General features: G+C 34.7%; 1 protein-coding gene across 2 annotated transcripts; it reads right to left on the bottom strand.

Moving 5' to 3' along the window:
• Positions 1-13,215: 13,215 nt before the first annotated feature.
• Positions 13,216-17,171, bottom strand: LOC111392775 (40S ribosomal protein S9-2). Of its 2 annotated transcripts, none has more exons than XM_023018170.1 (3): positions 17,095-17,171; positions 16,128-16,509; positions 13,216-13,605 (listed from the first exon to the last, which is right to left on the bottom strand). In XM_023018170.1, exons 1-3 carry the CDS (start codon positions 17,120-17,122, stop codon positions 13,422-13,424), a joined length of 594 nt encoding a protein of 197 aa, XP_022873938.1. In that variant the 5' UTR covers positions 17,123-17,171; the 3' UTR covers positions 13,216-13,421. The 2 variants fall into 2 exon arrangements, with proteins under 2 accessions (XP_022873938.1, XP_022873939.1); XM_023018171.1 differs by having other exon boundaries at positions 13,219-13,608; positions 16,131-16,509.
• Positions 17,172-20,437: the final 3,266 nt, after the last annotated feature.

Genomic DNA, 20,437 nt, shown 5'->3' with positions numbered 1-20,437 from the left:
AGAGAAATCAATGCAAAAGTTGTTGGTAAATTTAATTGGTAGTGTATGGAGTGGAATCGGATTCTCATTTACCGAATATGTGATTTAGACACCGGATTCACGCTTACCGTAGTTGGCAGTTCAATTCACCGTATATAGCAGCTTATCGTATATATCAGGCAGCTCACCGTATTTGGCAGCTTGCCGTCTATGCCAGGCAGCATGCCGTATTTGTACCTTACTGTATTTATAGCTTACCGTATATGCTGCCTATCGTATTTACAGAACGCTCACCTATATGGCAACTCACTGTATTTGCAGGCGAAGCTCAATGTATTTGCACAAATTTTGCATAAAGTATTTTTATTCACACACTAACTAAAATAATACAAATTTTTTCACTTACAAATAGAAATATCATATATGTGAAATTTATTTTTCACACATATAACGAATTGAAAAAAAAAATGTGTATTTTTTTTCCCTTTTAGTAATCTATTTCTAACATAAATTTAACAAACAATATATGAGACGTGTAAATCGCTAAATAAATAAATCTGTAAGAATAAAATGCAAATTAAATAAATAGCAAATAAATTTTCAATCCGAGGCCCGTGCGAACACGGTTTCCTTAAAACAGATTCGCCCCCTCATCGTAAGTGCTTGAGGTCTAGTCCGAGTGTCTGTTTTTCAAGATACAACGGAAAACCAATAGAATCTAAGCACTACAGAAACTACTTCGGCGAACCGATTTAGCATCTGACAGTATCACCACCACCATGACTTCACTGGGCAGAAAGAAGACGACGACAGAATCTGGGAATTTTCGTGCAAAGAGAATTTCGTGTGTTTTTCTGGTGAGATTTTTCATATATTTTATAGCTGAAAAACTTGAGATTTAATATAGCATAAATCTACTATTAACTCTATGGCAATTAACATTGGAGTCACTTCAATTTCTAGGAATTTTGGAAGTTTCAGAAACTCAAAAGTCAGTGGAGAAAGCAAAAAAAAATTGCAAAACGTGGGCTCTCCGGAGGTGCCAATTTTTGCTATGTTCGGTCCGACATTCGTGTACGCAGGTCGCACCCGCACACAAGTTCAAAGTCCGAAGGCAATTTCGATTCGAGATTTGCACCCCCTATGCACACATGTGGAGAGAGTCTCTATGCTACACATGATTACACCCTTCCAATGTGCAACCATATTTAAAGTGGTTCTTGCTTTTATATTTTTCTTATGTGGGACTAACTTCAATTTTTCCCACATAAACATCTTCAAATGGTCATTTTTGAGCTCCAATTTCGCGTTCACCCATTCATCAATTTTGGCAAATAAATATATTGTTTCGATACTTTCACAGAGGAGAACAAGGATCAACTTTGATCTTCCAAATAGAACCAACGGATCCCACCGAAAATTTTGCCAAAAGTGAGCCATTTACTCATTTTTTCCCAACAATCCCCCACATGAATGAAAATTGGGAGAGACATGAGACCGTGAGACACGAGACTTGGTGACCGTGAGACACAAGACTAGGTGATAAAGTTCAACGGTTGAAACTTGCATAGGATAGGTAGGTATTATCCTTTGAATCTTCCCTTGTGAAAGCATATTTACTTTACTAGCTGACCAGTAGACGTGTTGTCCTTGAACTATTCTGCCGTTTATGTAAACGATGATATACTCCACACATGATTCTTCCTAACATAATTCAGTTCTCATTATTATGTTCGTTTTGACCATGAACATATGCCTGGTTCTATGAGAGTTCTTAAGAATTGAGCCACACACAATTCTCTTAGAAGCAACCCCACTTCTCTCTCACATAGGTGATTTCTTATACAAGTAACCCGCATTACTTGACTCGAATTTTGATGCATAAGAATCATTAAATGCCTATTACTTATCCTTCATCCTCACGGGTATCACTGTTACATCATAGGAATGGACAGAAGGAGACACCCCCACAGTGATTTTATTAAGCCTTTACAATTAGGTTGTCCCTATGAACCTAGATCTTGGGTTCTCCAGTCAACTAAGTTGGCTTTCCTTTGAAATGACTTATTTATTCAAGGACTAAGTCTCATTCCTTTCGATGATTTTTCAACTAACTCTCTGTTTAACCCTTTGGTTAGCGGATCGCAATGTTATCTTTTGACCTTACATACTCAACAGTGATAACTCTAGTTGAGAATAGTTGTCTTCTGTCTAGACTTACCATTGTACATGTTACTCTATGCCCTTCCTATTGCTAATTGACTGTCACAATATATGCAAATTGCTGGCACAGGTTTTGACCATCTTGGAATATTCTCTAAGAAGTTGCGCAACCATTCGGCCTCTTCACCACATTTATCTAGAGCTATAAACTCAGATTCCATCGTAGATCTAGCTATAACTGTTTGCTTAGAGGATTTCCTTGATATAGCAACACCTCCCAATGTGAACACAAATCCACTGGTGGACTTTGAGTCTTTTATATCATATATTCAATTAGTATCACTGTATCCTTCAATGACCGCTGGATATCTGGTATAATGAGTTCATAGTCACGAGTATATTTTAAGTACCTTAGTACTCTTACTATTCCTTTCCAGTGATCATCTCTTGGATTACTCGTGTATCTACTTAGTTTACTGACTGTGTAGACTATATCCGGTCTTGTACAACTCATCAAGTACAATAGACTTCCAATAACTCTCGAGAATTCTACTTGAGAGACAATTTCACCGTTGTTTTTAGATAGATGTTGACTTGCATCTATCAGTGTTCTAGCCAAGTCAATATCATCTTTATTGAACTTTTCCAAAATTTTGTCCATATAATGTGACTAACTTAGAACAAGCTCAACTGATGTTCTTGAGATTTTGACTCCAAGTATAACATGAGCTAAACTCATATCTTTCATGTCAAATCTCGAATTTAACATATTTTTAGTAAATTCAATCATCTTATTCTCACTACCAACAATAAGTATGTCGTCAATGTAAAGACACAAAATGGCATAACCATCTTTAGTGTCTTTGACGTAAACACATTTGTAACACTCATTGATTTTAAATTCATTCTCTATCATGACATTATCTAATTTTTCATACCATTGTTTAAGTACTTGTTTAAAGTCATATAGTGACTTCACCAATTTACAAACTTTCTTTTCTTGCCTTGGTGACAAAAACCCCTTAGATTGTTCTATATAGATTTCTTCTTCTAAATCTCTATTTAGAAAGGCAATTTTAACATTCATTTGATGTACATCAAGATTTCGCAAAGCGACAATCGCAAATATCAACCTAATGGATGTTATTCTCGTCACTGGAGAATACGTATCAAAGTAATCAAGGCCTTCTCTTTGTTTGTAACCTTTTATTACTAATCTAGCCTTATACTTTTCAATAGTTCTATCTGCTCTCATTTTCCTTTTGAAAATCCATTTATAGCCTAGTGGTTTGCTTCATAGAGGAAGATCCACTAGCTCTCATGTATGATTTGCAGTATGGAATCTATCTCACTTTTAATGGCCTTCTTCCATTCAAGTCCTTCCGAGGAATTCACAGCCTCTTGATAACTTTGAGGTTCACTTTCTAGCATATAGGTTAGAAAATCAGGACTATACGATTTTTCTGTCCTTTCTCGTTTGCTACGTCTGACTTCAGTCTCCTCTTCCAGTTCTTCGTTATGACTATTTTCAGTTATAGTCTCATATGTTCATTTGGAGGAGTTTGCTTCCTCTTTGGACTTGTACGAAAATACGCGTTCAAAGAATGAAGCATTTCTTGATTCCAATATCGTATTTTTGTGTATGTCTGGGGTTTTAGAATCATACACAAGAAACCGATAAGCACTACTATTGTGTGCATAGCCAATAAAGATGCAATCTACCGTTTTTGGTCTTATCCTTACCTTCTTTGGTGTTGGAACAGCCACTTTAGCAAGACACCCCCACACTCGTAAATATTTAAAGGAAGATTTTCTTCCTTTCCATAACTCATAAGGAGTCTTTTCTATTTTCTTTTGGGGCACCTTATTTAAAAGGTAATTTGCTAATAACACAGCTTCCTACCACATGTTCTGAAGTAACCCAGAACTTACAACATTGCATTAATCATTTCCTTTAAAGTACGATTTTTCGTTCAGTAACACCGTTTTGTTGTTGTGAATAAGGTGTGGTGGTTTCATGTATAATTCCGTGTTGTGCACAAAATTTCGCAAATGGTAATTCATACTCACCAGCTCGATCGCTTCTTAACAGCTTAATTTTCTTATTAAGTTGAGTTTCAACTTCACTCTTATAGAGAACAAATTTCTCTATAACTTTATCTTTACTTTTTAACAAATACACATAATAGTATTTGGTGCTATCGTCGACAAAATTAATGAAATACTTGTTGCCACCTCTTGTTTATATAAGTCTTAAGTCATATACGCCACTGTGAATTAAATCAAGTGATTTTGTGTTCCGTTCAATTGATTTAAACGATAACCTTGTCAATTTTGTCTCAACACAAGTTTCGCACTTATGTTTTGAATCAATGTGGAACTCGGGTATACAATTCAAGTTAACTAGTCTTCGTAAAGTATCATAGTTAATATGTCCTAATCTACCATGCCACAAATTGGAAGACTCAAACAAATAAGCAGAAGAGTTTACTTTATTCATTTTTATTTTAACAACCATTACATTGAGCTTAAACATACCATCAGAAACATATCCTTTTCTGACAAACATTCCACTTTTTGACAAAATAACTTTGTCTGACTCAAATACAATGCGAAAGCCATGCTTATTCAAAAGCAACCCAGACACCAGTTTCTTGTGAATTTTCAGCACATATAGCATATTATTGAGAGTCGGCTCTTTTTCCGAGGTCATCTTCAAAACCACCTTTCCTTGACCTTTGATTTCAGAAGTTGCTGAATTTCCCATGAACGACTTTTCCCAATTCTCAATTACTTCAAATGTAGCAAACAGCTCCTTATCAGAGTACACATGCCTCGTAGCACCGGTGTCAATCCACCACTCCTTAGGGTTTGAACCCACCATATTCACTTCAGAAATGACAGCTGTGAGATTCAGCTCCGACACATCTTGTGCCATGTAGTCAACCACATTTGCTTCTTTCTTCTTTTTTGGAAATCTGGACTCCGAAGACTTGTGGCCCACTTTGTCACAATTGAAGTATTTTCCTTGAAATTTCTTCTTAGAAATTACATCTTTCGGTCCTTGTTTGGTCCTTTTGTCAATTGATGACCCAGACTTGTTTTTGTAGGTCTTACTACTTTGACCATGCTCTACAACATTAGCTTTAGCAACACCAGGATTGAATCACTTCTTTTCAGAACTCTTGTTGTCTTCTTCAATTCGAAGTCTAACAATTAGTTCTTCGACATTCATTTCCTTTCGCTTGTGTTTCAAATAATTCTTGAAATCTTTCCATGCGGGGGACAATTTTTTAATAATTGCAGTCACTTGAAAAGTTTCACTCAAAATCATTCCTTCAGCATGAATTTCGTGAAAAATCACTTCGAGTTCTTGCACTTGACTGATAACTGTTTTGGAGTCCATCATTTTATAATCTAGGAATCTACCAACAATGAACTTTTTAGCCCCGGCATCCTCAATTTTATATTTTCTATCCAAAGACTCCCACAGTTCCTTAGCAGTTTTCATAGTACTATACACATTGTAGAGCGTGTCTGCTAAACTGTTCATAATATAGTTTCGGCACAGAAAATTCGAGTGGTTCCAAGCATCGAGTGCACTGATTGCTTGAACATGCACTGATTCCTTGAACATCTCCTTCACCCTCATTGAGTTTTGGAGCAGTCTCAATCAAGAATCTTGCAAAATTCAAAGTGGACAGATAAAATAGTATTTTCTACTGCCACCTTTTGAAATTCACGTCATTAAATTTCTCCAATTTTTCTCCATGATTAACCGGAACATTAATGATATGGCCAGTTGTTGGAGCCACAGTTTGACTCACGACATGACTTGGCAATCTAGTCACAGTTTGAGCTACAACAGAGCTTGGCCCTTGAGCCACAGTTGAGCCCATAGCCTGATTTTCAGTAGGCACAGTTTGGGTCACATCCATGTTGATCGATTCATTTTCCATTTTTGAAAATCAAACAAAAAAATTAATTTCTAAAATTAACAATATAAGAAACCAATTTTTCATTTAGGAATCTGTTTTAAGTTTATTAGTAAGTTTAATTAGTAGTGTATGGAGTGGAATCGGGTTCTCATATACTGTATATGTGATTTACACACCGGATTCACGCTTGCCGTATTTGGCAATTGCTTACCGTATTTGGCAGTTCAATTCACCGTATATGACAGCTTACCATATACGCCAGACAGCTTACCGTATATGTCAGGCAACTTACCGTATTTGCACTTTACCTTATTTGCAACTTACCGTATATGGTGTCTACCGTATTTGTAGAAAGTTCATCGTCTATGGCAGCTCATTGTATTTGTAGGCAAAGCTCATCATATTTGCACAAAACTTGCATAAAGTGTTTTTATTCATACACTAACTAAAATAACACAAATTTTTCACTTACAAATAGAAATACCGATATGTGAAATCTATTTTTCACACATATAACGAATTTTCCTTTTAGAAATCTATTTCTAACATAAATTTAACAAACAATATATGAGACATGTAAATCGCTAAATAAATAAATCTGTAAGAATAAAATGTAAACTAAATAAATAGCAGATAAATTTTCAATCCGAGACCTATGCGAACACAATTTCCTTAAAATAGATTTGCCCCCTCACTGTAAGTGCTTGAGGTCTTGTCCGAGTGTCTATTTTTCAGGATACAACGACAAAATCAGCAAAATCTGAGCATTACAGAAACTACTTCGGCAAACCGATTTAGCATCTAAACAGTATCACCGCCACCACGACTTCACTGGACAGAAAGAAGACGACGACAAAATCTGAGAACTTTTGTACAGAGAGAATTTCGTGTGGTGAGATTTTTCATATGTTTTATTGCTGAAAAACTTGAGATTTAATATAGCATAAATCTGTCATTAACTCTATGGCAATTAACATTGGAGTCACTTCCATTTCTGAGAGTTTTGGATGTTTTAGAAACTCAAAAGTCAGTGGAGAAAGCAAAAAAAAATGGCAAAACGTGGGCTCTCCGGAGGGGCCAATTTTTGCTCTGTTTGGTCGGACATTCTTGTATACAGGTCGCGTCCGCATACAAGTTCAAGGTTCAAAGGCAATTTCGGACCGAGATTCGCATCCCCCTATGCGCGCATGTGGAGAGAGCGTCTTTGCTACACATGATTACACCCTTCCAATGTGCAACCATATTTAAAGTGGTTCTTACTTTCATATTTTTCTTATGTGGGACAAACTTCAATTTCTCCCACATAACCATCTTCCAATGGTCATCTTTGAGCTGCAGTTTCTCATTCATCAATGTTGGCAAATAAATAAAATGGTTTCGATGCTCTCACGAAGGAGAACAAGGATCAACTTCAATCTTCCAAATTGGACCAACAGGTCCCACCGAAAATTTTGTCAAAAGTGAGTCATTTACTCATTTTTTCCAACAATCCCCCATATGAATGAAAATTGGGAGAGATATAAGACCGTGAGACACGAGACTTGGTGACCGTGAGACAAAAGACTAGGTGATAAAGTTCAACGGTTGAACCTTCCCTTGTGAAAGCATATTTACTTTACTAGCTGACTAGTAGACATATTGTCCTTGAACTGTTCTGCCGTTTATGTAAACAATGATATACTCCACACAAGATTCTTCCTAACACAATTCAGTTCTCATTATTATGTTCGTTTTGGCCATGAACATATGCCTAGTTCTATGAGAGTTCTTAAGAATTGAGCCCTACACAATTCTCTTAGAAGCAACTCCACTTCTCTCTCACATAGATGATTTCTTATTACAAGTAACCAGCATTACTTGGCTCGAACTTCGACACATAAGAATCATTAAAAGCCTATTGCTTATCCTTCATCCTCACGGGCATCATTGTTACATTATAGGAATGGATAGGAGGAGACACCCCCACAGTGATTTTATTAAGTCTTTACAATTAGGTTGTCCCTTTGAACCTAGATCTTGGGATCTCCAGTCAACTAAGTTGGGTTTCTTTTGTAATGACTTATTCATTCAAGGGCTTAAGTCTCATTCCTTTCAATGATTTTCCAACTAACTCTCTGTTTAACTCTTTGGTTAGCGAATTCGCAATGTTATCTTTTGACCTTACATAGTCAATAGTGAGAACTCTAGTTGAGAATAGTTGTCTTATGGTATTGTATCTATGACGTATATATCTAGACTTACCATTGTACATGTTACTCCGTGCCCTTCCTATTGCTAATTGACTGTCACAATATATGCAAATTGCTGGCACAGGTTTTAACCATCTTGGAATATTCTTTGAAAAGTTGTGCAATCATTCGGCCTCTTCACCACATTTATCTAGAGCTATAAACTCAGATTTCATCGTAGATCTAGCTATAACTGTTTGCTTAGAGGATTTCCACGATATGGCAGCACCGCCCAATGTGAACACAAATCCCCTGGTAGACTTTGAGTCTTTTATATCAGATATCCAATTAGTATCACTGTATCCTTCAATGACCGCTGGATATTTGGTATAATGAGTTCATAGTCACGAGTATATCTTAAGTACCTTAGTACTCTTACTATTCCTTTCCAGTGATCAGCTCTTGAATTACTCGTGTATCTACTCAGTTTACTGATTGTGTAGGCTATATCCGGTTTTGTACAACTCATCAAGTACATTAGACTTCCAATAACTCTCGAGTATTATATTTGATAGACACTTTCACCTTTATTTTTAGATAGATGTTAACTTATATCTATTGGTTTTCTAGCCAAGCCACTATCATCTTTATTGAACTTTTCCAAAATTTTGTCCACATAATGTGACTGACTTAGAACAAGCTCATCTGATATTCTTGAGATTTTGACTCCAAGTATAACATGAGCTAAACTCATATCTTTCATGTCAAATCTTGAATTGAAAATATTTTTAGTGGATTCAATCATCTTATTGTCACTAACACAATAAGTGTGTCATTAACGTAAAGATACAAAATGACAAAACCATCTTTAGTATCTTTAACGTAAACACATTTGTCACACTCATTGATTTTAAATCCACTCTCTATCATGACATCATCAAATTTTCATGTCATTGTTTGGGTGCTTGTTTCAAGTCATATAGTGACTTCACCAATTTACAAACTTTTTTTTCTGCCCTGGTGACGAAAACCCCTTGGGTTGTTCTATATAGATTTTTTCTTCAAAATCTCCATTTAGAAAAGCACTTTTAACATCCATTTGATGTACTTCAAGATTTCGCAAAGTAACAATCGCAAGTATCAACCTAATGGATATTATTTTCGTCACTGGAGAATACATATCAAAGTAATCAAGGCCTTCCCTTTGTTTGTAACATTTTATTATTAATCTGGCCTTGTACTTTTTAATAGTTCCATCTGCTCTCATTTTCCTTTTGAAAATCCATTTATAGCCTAGTGGTTTGCTTCATAGAGGAAGATCCACTAGCTCTTATATATGATTTTGCAGTATGGAATCTATCTCACTTTTAATGGCCTCCTTCCATTGAAGTCCTTCCAAGGAATTCACAGCATCTTGATAACTTTGAGGTTCACTTTCTAGCATATAGGTTAGAAAATCAGGACTATACGATTTTTCTGTCCTTTCTCGTTTGCTACGTCTAACCTCAGTCTCATCTTCCATTTCTTCCTTATAACTATTTTCAGTCATAGTCTCATATGTTCGTTTGGAGGAGCTTGCTTCCTCTTTGGACTTCTACGGAAATACATGTTCAAAGAATGAAACATTTCTTGATTCCAATATCGTATTTTTGTGGATGTCTGGGATTTTAGAATCATACACAAGAAACCGATAAGCACTAATATTGTGTGCATAGCAAATGAAGATGCAATCTACCATTTTTTACCCCATCCTTACCTTCTTTGATGTTGGAACAGCCACTTTAGCAAGACACCCCCACACTCGTAAGTATTTATAGGAAGATTTTTGTCCTTTCCATAACTCATAAGGGATCTTTTCTATTTTCTTTCGGGGCACCTTATTTAAAAGGTAATTTGCTGATAACACAACTTTCCCCCACATGTTCTGAAGTAACCCAGAACTTACTAGTATTACATTCATCATTTCCTTTAAAGTACGATTTTCCGTTCAGCAACACCGTTTTGTTGTGGTGAATAAGGTGCGATGGTTTCATGTATGATTCCGAGTTGTGCACAAAATTTCGCAAATGGTGATTCATACTCACCACCTCGATCGCTTATTAACACCTTAATTTTCTTATTAAATTGAGTTTCAACTTTACTCTTATAGAGAACAAATTTCTCTATAACTTCATCTTTACTTTTTAACAAATGCACATAACAGTATTTGGTACTATCGTCGACAAAAGTAATGAAATACTTGTTGCCACCTCTTGTTTGTACAAGTTTTAAGTCACATACGTCACTGTGAATTAAATCAAGTGATTTTGTATTCCGTTCAATTGATTTAAACGATAACCTTGTCAATTTTGTCTCAATACAAGTTTCACACTTATGTTTTGAATCAATGTGGAACTCAGGTATGCAATTCAAGTTAACTAGTCTTTGTAAAATATCATACTTAACGTATCCTAATCTACCATACTACAAATTGGAAGACTCAAGCAAATAAGCATAAGAGTTTGCTTTATTCATTTTATTGAGCTTAAACATACCGTCGGAAACATATCCTTTTCCAACAAACATTCCACTTTTTGATAAAATAACTTTGTCCGACTCAAATACAATGCGAAAGCCATGCTTATTCAAAAGTGACCCGAACACTAGTTTTTTGCGAATTTCGGCACATATAGCACATTGTTGAGAGTCAGCTCTTTTTCCAAGGTCATCTTCAAAACCACCTTTCCTTGACCTTTGATTTTCGAAGTTGCTGAATTTTCCATGAACAACTTCTCCCCATTCTCAATTACTTCAAACGCTGCAGCAAACAGCTCCTTATCATAGCACACATGCCTAGTAGCACCGGTGTCAATCCACCACTCCTTAGGGTTTGAACCCACCATGTTCGCTTCAAAAATGACAGCTGAGAGATTCAGCTTTGACACGTCTTGTGCCATGTAGTCAACCACATTTGTTTCTTTCTTATTCTTTGGAAATCTGCACTCCGAAGACTTGTGGCCCACTTTGTCACAATTGAAGTATTTTCCTTAAAATTTCTTCTTAGAAATTTCGCCTTTCGGTCCTTGCTTGGTCCTTTTGCCAATGGATGACCCAGACTTATTTTTGTAGGTCTTACTACTTTGACCATGCTCCACAACATTAGCTTTAGCAGCACCAGGATTGAACCACTTATTTTCGAAACTCTTGTTGTCTTCTTCAATTTAAAATCTAACAATTAGTTCTTCGACGTTCATTTCCTTTCGCTTGTGTTTCAAATAATTCTCGAAATTTTCCCATGCGGGGGGTAATTTTTCAATAATTGCATACATTTGAAAAGTTTCACTCAAAATCATCCCTTCGGCATCAATTTCATGAAGAATCACTTGGAGTTCTTGCTATGTCTGATGACTTTTGTTATAATAGGGCGATTGCTGCTATGCAAACCTGACCATTGCTACTACTATGATAGCTCGACTATTGTTATATTAGCCTGACTACTGCTATATTGGCCCGATTGTTGCTACGCTAGATTGAACACTACTACCTAAACCTCCCAAAATTCCTTGGAACTAATTTAAAACCGTTTGACGGTTATCATTAAGTCCATTATCCAATTCGTAGACGGAGGTTACCGCTTAATAAGTGGGTGAGAACCGTTTGATGAGTAGATGTGCTGTATTGGACATGTGGATGATAATTGCCTAGCACGATGCCAAGCACCCATAAATACCTCATACACATGCTAGGTATGGGGACACTCTTTTCTTCAAAAAAAAAAAAAAAAAAAAAATCTTCTACCATTTTTTCTCACAATTCTTTAAACCATTCATCTACAAACCATCTCGAATTCACACGTTAGAGGTAAAACGAGGAAGAAAACCCCAGCCTCTTTTTTGTGGGGCTTATCAGAGTAGCAAAAAACACCAGAACAAGCACGTCCAATTGTTTAACGAATTACAAAAATGTTATAAAATTGACCTGAATAAGCACGTCCTAGCTATTAGCTATGATCTGTAATATACTAAGAACATTTTTCAAGAATGCTTTTTAAATTTAAAGAGCATATTATATATGGGTTTTTTTTTTTTTTAATCCCCTTCCTCAAAAAAATGCATTTTGTAATAGTGTTATGATGAATAATGTATGGTTAAAATATATGAGAGTTTTGAAATTGCATGTAATATTATTCGACTAAGAATATGTGGGTGAAATTTAGTCAAATCACTGTTCAAAAATATATTTTGATGGAAAAAATTGGGTTTAAATAAGGGCACAACAAGAAGTACCTTTAAATTTAAAGAATAAATTTTTAGCAGACTCCTACAAATTCTCAATTTTTAACTCTTTATTTTACGTTTTTTCAAAAAAATAAAAATAAATAATATTTAATCTTTTTTTTTTCTCATTTTTACTCAATACATATATTTAAAGATGTCAATGGCCAATCACATATGGTTTGAGTAATCCAAGAGGTGAGCCAGTGAAATTTGTACCTTTATTAAGAGCCTTTTTGACAATCATTATTGTAGAAAAAGTCTCGATTAGAAATTTTTAGGAGAAAGGGTAGTAAAAAAAAATAATAATAAGAATTTTTTTTTGACATACGTGTAAAATATTTTACTATTTGAATGTGTGGTTGAAAATAACCATATAATAAATCATAAAATAAATTAATAATTGTCAAATAGACTCTAAATAACATCGTTATAAACTACAAATAGAGATTGGAGATTTTTTATTTTATAAAGTATAAAATGTAGAGTCTGTTGAAACTTAATTTTAAGGATGGATTTTCTAAAACGACAATGATAATTGTGTTTTATATGTTTATCTAGGTTCAGGATTTCAGAAGTTGATCCACATTTTGAAGTAGCAAAATTGTGCAGGATTGCCGTGATCGAATTATTTTCAAATGTTAATGAAAATGTACATGACATTTGTCACATAATCAAATTGAGAGATAACAAAGACGATAAGAAAGTACTAAATGATGAAAAGTGGATGAAATGAAATTATATAAATCCATCTTCATACAATCCCAACCAAAAAAATAAAAGAGAAAACAGTCCATTAGTGAAACACAAGCAAAACACACGCTACCATTTGTCAAGACAAAATTCAGAGAGTTTCGGTTTAGAACGAAAACCACATTTCAAGGAACATGGTGCTTCAGTTTTCTAATTGTTGAAAATGTTCATTCCTCGTCATCTTCATCACCATCACCGCCAGATGCCTTCTTGGCAGCAGCTTTCTGGTTCTTTCGCTTCACTCTTCCAGGTCGACCACCACCGAAAGGACTAGTGAGGGAGAAGTCAATGTGCTTCTGCGAGTCGACTCTCACCATGAAGGATGGAACATTAACCACCTGCCTCCCAACCCTGGCAGGAATGAACGTAAAACCCATCATCATCATTATACAAACAATTCAGTTGAAAATGTCTTCACCAGTCAACATTTCTCCTATCTGAATAAACTCTCTTTCGGCCATGTTTGGTTCCACTAAAAATCTAGATTAAATAATGTCAAAAATTAATTTTAACCATAGGGATCCACAACTTTTTAACACAAACACGTTTCATCAACTTTTATCAAAATTTACTTAAATCTGATTTTTAGGCTTCAGAAACAGAGGCTGTGATGCATTAACATAAAAGACCCCATGTTTATATTTTAAGAACTGATTGCCAGAATGAATTCTGGGATATTAAATACAGTAATTTCTAGTTTGAATATGGAGCTCTAAACAAAGGTGAAATTATAACTGGAGATACATATATCATTGCCCTAATGTAAAAGTCGGCCCCCTTATCATAAACAATTTCCCAGACATTTTGATGCGGACATCACTTATATTATTATCGCACTATTTTACTTTTTCTAGTTATTGGGCTTGTATTATTGGTTTGGCCCAAGCCCATCACTGGTAGGGTTATGCTTTTACTATTTATATGGTTTTTCAGTTGTAATTTCAATAGACGATGATGAATTAGAATTGAAGTATTGTTTGGCTTGCAGCCGTTTTTCTCCCTCCCCTCTCTTCCCCTGGTTCTTCTCCTCTTCTCCCTCCTCTCGATTTCTCTTTCTAGCAACTCCTAGTTCTCGACACATCATAGAAATATGGGACACAATCTCCAGCAGCTATCAACTCTGGTTTAAATATTACCTAATAACAACATGCAGATAAAGGAAAATGCACAGCGCTTATGCATCCAATTGATGGGGAGGCAGGTTCACAGGAAAGACGTATTGCGTAACCTAGAAACTCAGGAATCCATCTCAAATTGCACAGTCAAAGAACGGCTGCCATTTAAGATTTGTCAAAGGAATAAGGGGAGACATCTAAAAAACAGAAAAGCCTGTAACACTTAATGTGCTAAAGGAAGTGAAGAGAATAGTCTAGTTAGGGCTAGGCAAATCTCCCGAACCGAACCGAACCCGACGGTTCTTGTCAAATTAAATACCCGAACGGGCATCTGAATTGGGAACCGACAGGTACGGTTCGGTTCTCGATTCTAGACCAAGAACCGAAGAATCAAATAAGAACCGAATCTTTCTAATTTTTTTTTTTATATTGAATAAATCAAATTATTTTAATTTTAATTTTAATTTTAATTTTTTCTTAACAAATTAACAATTTCTAAATCCAAATTTTTGGCCCAATAATTTGTTTCATTTCTAATTTTTTAATTTTTGGCCCAATTACCCATTTTTGTCTCATTTCTTAGCTCAACAAGATCCAACCCACTAAATAACCCTAAACACCTACACTAAAGTGCATAACACTGTCTCCACTCTCGCAGCCTCGCTGACATTCCAAAACCTACACAATCGTCGACTGACGCTGTGACCTCCGCCAACCGAAATTTTGATCGTAGCGATCATTTGAACAAGATAGTCTACTAGTCTCTGACATTTTAAAATCATTGAATATGTCATTAGTTGTATTTATATAATGTTGTTATAAATGTTAAAAAATTTAATTATAGTATAGAACCGAACCGAACCTGAACGGTTCTATAATTATATTTGGACACGACGGTTCCATTTACTAAATACCTGAAAATTTTGGTTCGGTTCGGTTCTCTTTAGAACCGAATCGACCCGCGCCCACTCCTAAGTCTAGTGCTAAAGAAAATCAAAGTTTAAAGTTGACATACTTGAATGCTGGCTTTTAGGATATGAAGTATAAACAAACGAGAAACATGTGCCTTGAAACATGACAAATACACTAGTGAAAACAAGTAATGATGTGATTACACGAATTGAATGAAGTTTATCATGTCAACGCATTTGCCAAATCAATACAAATAAACATTAAGAGTATCTCTACTCATTGTTCGGTGTTGGTCTATGAAACCTCTGTAGCTACGATACTGAAGCCTGGAGGTGTTTAATTAAGTGATCTACAACCACTATTATGGAAAAAGGAAAAACAGAATCACCATGTGCACGGTAGCAGTGTGAATCAATATCTAAAATCAATATTTGTCTCTGAAATCAGCATACTAATAAAATAAACTCTAAATAACACAACACAGATGCCCTTCAATTTCTTAATTAATTAATTAAGTATCAATTCAATGCATTTTTCATTATCTTGTACATTTTCTAAAAATTCAGTGCACAAAATTCAAAAATTATTGTTTTCAAAATGAATTAAAAAAAAGAAAGCCTTCTAACCCAGAGGATAACAAAGTGAAGGCTGAAATATGAAGAATGGAAGTGATTGTTCAGTTGATTTTCTGTTGATCACATTTAAAAACAAACTACTAAGAAAAGCTGCATTCATAATCCTCTATAAAAATAAACCATTTGAGTTAACATTCACACGCAAGGAAAATTAAGATGTGAAACACAATAAACTATGCATTCTATCAATTTAGCAGAATAGAATGTATACCGAATATGCCTCTGCCTGATAAGCACTCGGGCATGATGAATTGACTTGGCCATACCAGCCTTGAACACAAGAGTTTGGAGGCGGCGTTCGAGGAAGTTCTCCACAGTAAGCGACAAGACATAATCGAGCTTATTCTGGCTCTCGTCCAAAAGCCCGTACCTGTTCATCCTGCGTAGAAGGGCTTCACCCTCAAAGATTCGGCGAGGGTCTTTCTCATCTAGGGTGAGAAGATTTCTAGCAGCATTACGAATACGACTCAATGCATACTGCACCCTCCAGAGCTCTCTCTTGCATCGGAGACCATATTCACCAACAAGCTTCAGCTCTGCATCCAAACGCTCCTTCTCGTATGGACGACGAGGCTTCTTAAATGTTTTCCCATCTGTTACAAGCCACAGTTGCAAAAAAAAGGATAAATATTCTATAACATACTCTACCACTGCGTAAAGCAACTATTTAAATTTGTTTATGCAAATTGATAAGAGATAAAACCTAATAAATAAAAATAATACAGGACAAAGAGAAACAATTCTTTGGCATTGGTTGTTAGAAAGACACAGGACATATTTAAACTAAAAAATTAATCGTCGAGATTCTTATTACTAGAACATTGGAGCCAAAAGCTCCATTTGACCGTAGAATTACTCTTTTTTGCCAAGATTCTGGACCAAATCCACCTGAAAAAATGTTGAATAAAATAAAAGATAAACGTTTCTTTATTTTGAGTACTGTCCCAGGATCTCTAAACCAAACCCCAGAATTATTAACCAACAAATATATATAGTATAACAAAATAAGTGATGCACAAAGACAGTTTAACAATTTGAGTCAAATTTGAAGCTTGATTCGTATGTCACAATGAAGATCACGGAACTTAATCTCACACTCGCAACCCCCACGCAAACATGAACACGGAGAGAGAGAGAGAGAGAGAGAGAGAGAGAGAGAGAGAGGGAGGGGGGCTCACAGTTGCGGTAAAAACTGACATGAACCATGGCTGCAAGCTACGTCGGCTGGAAGAAGAAGAAGAAATACAAAATTGAGAGGACGATTCATTTTATAGGTAAACCCTAAACCCTTTTCTATCAGGGTAATTTGCAGCCACAACCATACGTTTATTTTCGTTTTGCAATTGGATCCTTTATCTTTGTATCTTGATATTGTCATCATCAATCTTTGATAAATTGACTGTCACCGTCCATACTTACTCTTCCATCAACATTGCCGTTAGATTCGTTTAACAAGACAAAATTGACCTCAAAATTTAGAAGACGAAAATTAGAAAATGAAGGGGAAAAAAAAACAAAAAAAAATTCATTTTTCTCTTACCTTTTCCAATTGGGCCACCCAACTCATACACAACAATAAATGTTTTGATAGGGTGATAAATCATTTGTGTTTTCATCTAATTTTTTATTTATTCCTTTCTTACTTTTTATCAAGAATTTTTCTGCAAGTACGGAAAAAGAATTGCTTTTTTTTCCGTATTTTTGTCATCTTCCAATGATAATCTGTTAAGTGTTCATCTGTATGATTTCTGTAAAAAAATTTCTCTACCTATAGCATTTTTTTTAATCAAACTACTCATTCAAAATGGTGACATGTTCCATTATATGTTGATAACTAGGATTGTGATATCACTTTGAGGTAGACGACGAACACATTTGAAGTTTGACAACTTTTGACTAATTTTGAAATCTAAAATTTTACAGTCCGATTTTATTTTAAATTATAGCCTACCTTGCGATATATAATTATCAATTAATAAACAACTAAACAAGTTAAAACATATCTATCTAAAATCTATAATCTACATTTATTTATAAGAGAGTTATTTATAACATGTTATTTAGCTAAGAGAACCTTCACCAAGTGGGAGAGACTAAGTCCTTTAACTTGATAGTGACAAAAGTGGAAATTAAACTATTTTGTATCCCATTGATCAAAAGTTATTTTTCAGTTTCCGTTTTTCATTAGAACCGATTACTCTGGTTCTGCTTTGCTACTCATATTATTCATGGTATGTATAGTCGATTCAATTTCAAGAAATTTCATTAAATTTGTACAGGTTCAATATTATTTCAAGAAGCCCGCTACGTTTATAGAACGGGGCTTTACAAAAGAACTATGTTTTGGGCTTAATCTCTTTGTGGGGGTACGTAAGCAACCCATATATTTTCGGAAAAAGCCCCTCTATTAATAATAAAATATATTTTCATCTATCCATGAACTATTTTGAGCATGTATTTGACTTATATCTTTTTATTGTGATATTATTGGGATCTAGAGATATGCTAGATAAAGACATAAGATGAGTTTCTTTTTGAGACATATAACTTCATTTTGATCTGAAGCATTATGATGACCGATATGAATTAGCATAGTTTTTTTTTTTTATCACATTTGGAGTTAAGTTCATGCCACATACTACCACATTGGTTGGAAGATGGAGATCCATGTCGATAAAGATGTTGGTATTTGTAGCTGTGTAATTGTCTTACATTGCTTAATTGGTTTAATGACTTCCATGTTCGATGTTAATATTCTTGTTGGATCGGATCATGTTACGTAAGGTGTCAACATTGGAGCTATACTTTAGTGGCCACCTGTGTAGTCTAACCTAGGTGTTAAAAGTTTTGTTTTAATAATCAAATATCTGTCCAAATGGGAGAATGTTGGAATAATTCCAAATATGAGCTTCACATTCGATTGTAAATTTTACGAGTTAGATGTATGGCTTACAATGACATTATGATTAGGCCAATTACATTAAGTGATCAACTTGGACCGTTTTACACCTTACGGGCTTTATTTGATATAATATGGTAATTTCGAGAATATGCCGTAAACCCTAATTAGGGTTTAAGTCGATAATGGGAAGACTCAATAAATTCCTATATAAAGGCTATGTCTCCTCTCCTCTCCATATGATTTTATTAGTTTGCCCCATTGATGGTCAACACTTTTGTGAAGAGCAAAGAGGGGAAGATCTGGCTACTATTATTCATATTAACGATGGCTTCCGTAGGTATGAATTCGATTTATCAATTTATGATTTTGCGATTCTTGATTTTTAGCATGATTAAAATTTATTTTCAACAGTGTTGTGTTTTGAATCGATGAAATGGCGTTGAGTTGGTGGAGGACTTAAACATTTGAAAGAAGTTAACTAGCTATATCCAATTTACTTACTCATTAACGAGATAATAGAATTTGATGTAATGATGTCTTTTAATAAAAATAAAAAATACTGAATGAAGTAACTTTGTATCACACCATGAATCATATCTAGCTAATGAACATAAATGCATATGCTTTTAAACACTTTTGGTCGAATTGTAACATGTATATATTATATGCGTTTTTTTTTTTTTTTAAATTGAGACATTTAACATTTATGGTCTGTTTGATTGTAAAGATGGAATTTGGATGTAAAAAAAACTAATTCCGTGGAATTAAATTGTTTAGAAATTGTTTTCCTGAAAATTGTAAATTATTGTATTTGATTGGTATAATTTTCCACGTGAAAATTGTTGAAATAAAAGTGTTTTTTTGGTATTCGTTTGACTTTGTTTTACATGAAAATTATCAATTAAATGGTATATTTTATTGGTATTGGAGATAAAATTTGTTTCCATTGCAAAAATAAAAAATAAAATTTTTTTCAAGAAAATCATCTATCTTTTTATGTTCGTTTGACTTTGTTTTACATAAAAATTTCCAATTAAAGGGAAATATTTTTTTTTACAATAATTCTTAGAATTTGTTTTCATTGTCAAAAAACAAATAATAATAAATAAACAAAAAAATATAAATGCTACAGTAATCCGGGAAAATGGATTATCACCCATTTTGGTTAGAATTCATTTTCCTCCAAAACAAGGAAAATATCTATGTGGTATAAAATTGTGGAAAATGAGTTCCAAAAAAATTTTTGCCAATCAAACACCAAAAAAATGAAAAGATGAAATTGCAATTCCATTTTCCATGAAATCTCCACCCTATCAAACACACCCTTATTGTTTCGATAGCTTACGGCCACCCCTGAGAAATGGATTTATGTTATGTTGGATTTAATTAGTAGTCCATGGCAGAAACTGAAAAAAAAAAAACACATTTTACGTATGAAGAGAGATGTTGAGTAGAAATCACTGCAACACAAGATAATTTGGTGCTAGGGATGATAAATATTTCTCCCTTTTTGCTTCTCCTTCACATTAAATTGCCCCCAATTTTTAGTGTATTACCGAGGAAGAAAACCTTAGCCGCTTGTCTTCCTTCGCTCAACTTGAGGAGGCATGGGTTCATAT

Source organism: Olea europaea, unplaced genomic scaffold (genome assembly GCF_002742605.1).
Source record: "Olea europaea var. sylvestris unplaced genomic scaffold, O_europaea_v1 scaffold977, whole genome shotgun sequence".
Taxonomy (NCBI): Eukaryota; Viridiplantae; Streptophyta; class Magnoliopsida; order Lamiales; family Oleaceae; genus Olea; species Olea europaea.
Note: the sequence above shows the minus strand (reverse complement) of the source record. Positions and strands in the feature narration are given on the sequence as shown.

Excerpts from the sequence above, each read along its gene's own strand:
- LOC111392775 (XM_023018170.1), bottom strand. The coding sequence starts at position 17,122 with ATGGTTCATGTCAGTTTTTACCGCAACT. Across the intron at positions 16,510-17,094 it reads TGTCAGTTTTTACCGCAACT|ATGGGAAAACATTTAAGAAG; the intron begins GTGAGCCCCCCT and ends GGCTTGTAACAG. Across the intron at positions 13,606-16,127 it reads ATCAGGCAGAGGCATATTCG|GGTTGGGAGGCAGGTGGTTA; the intron begins GTATACATTCTA and ends CATTCCTGCCAG.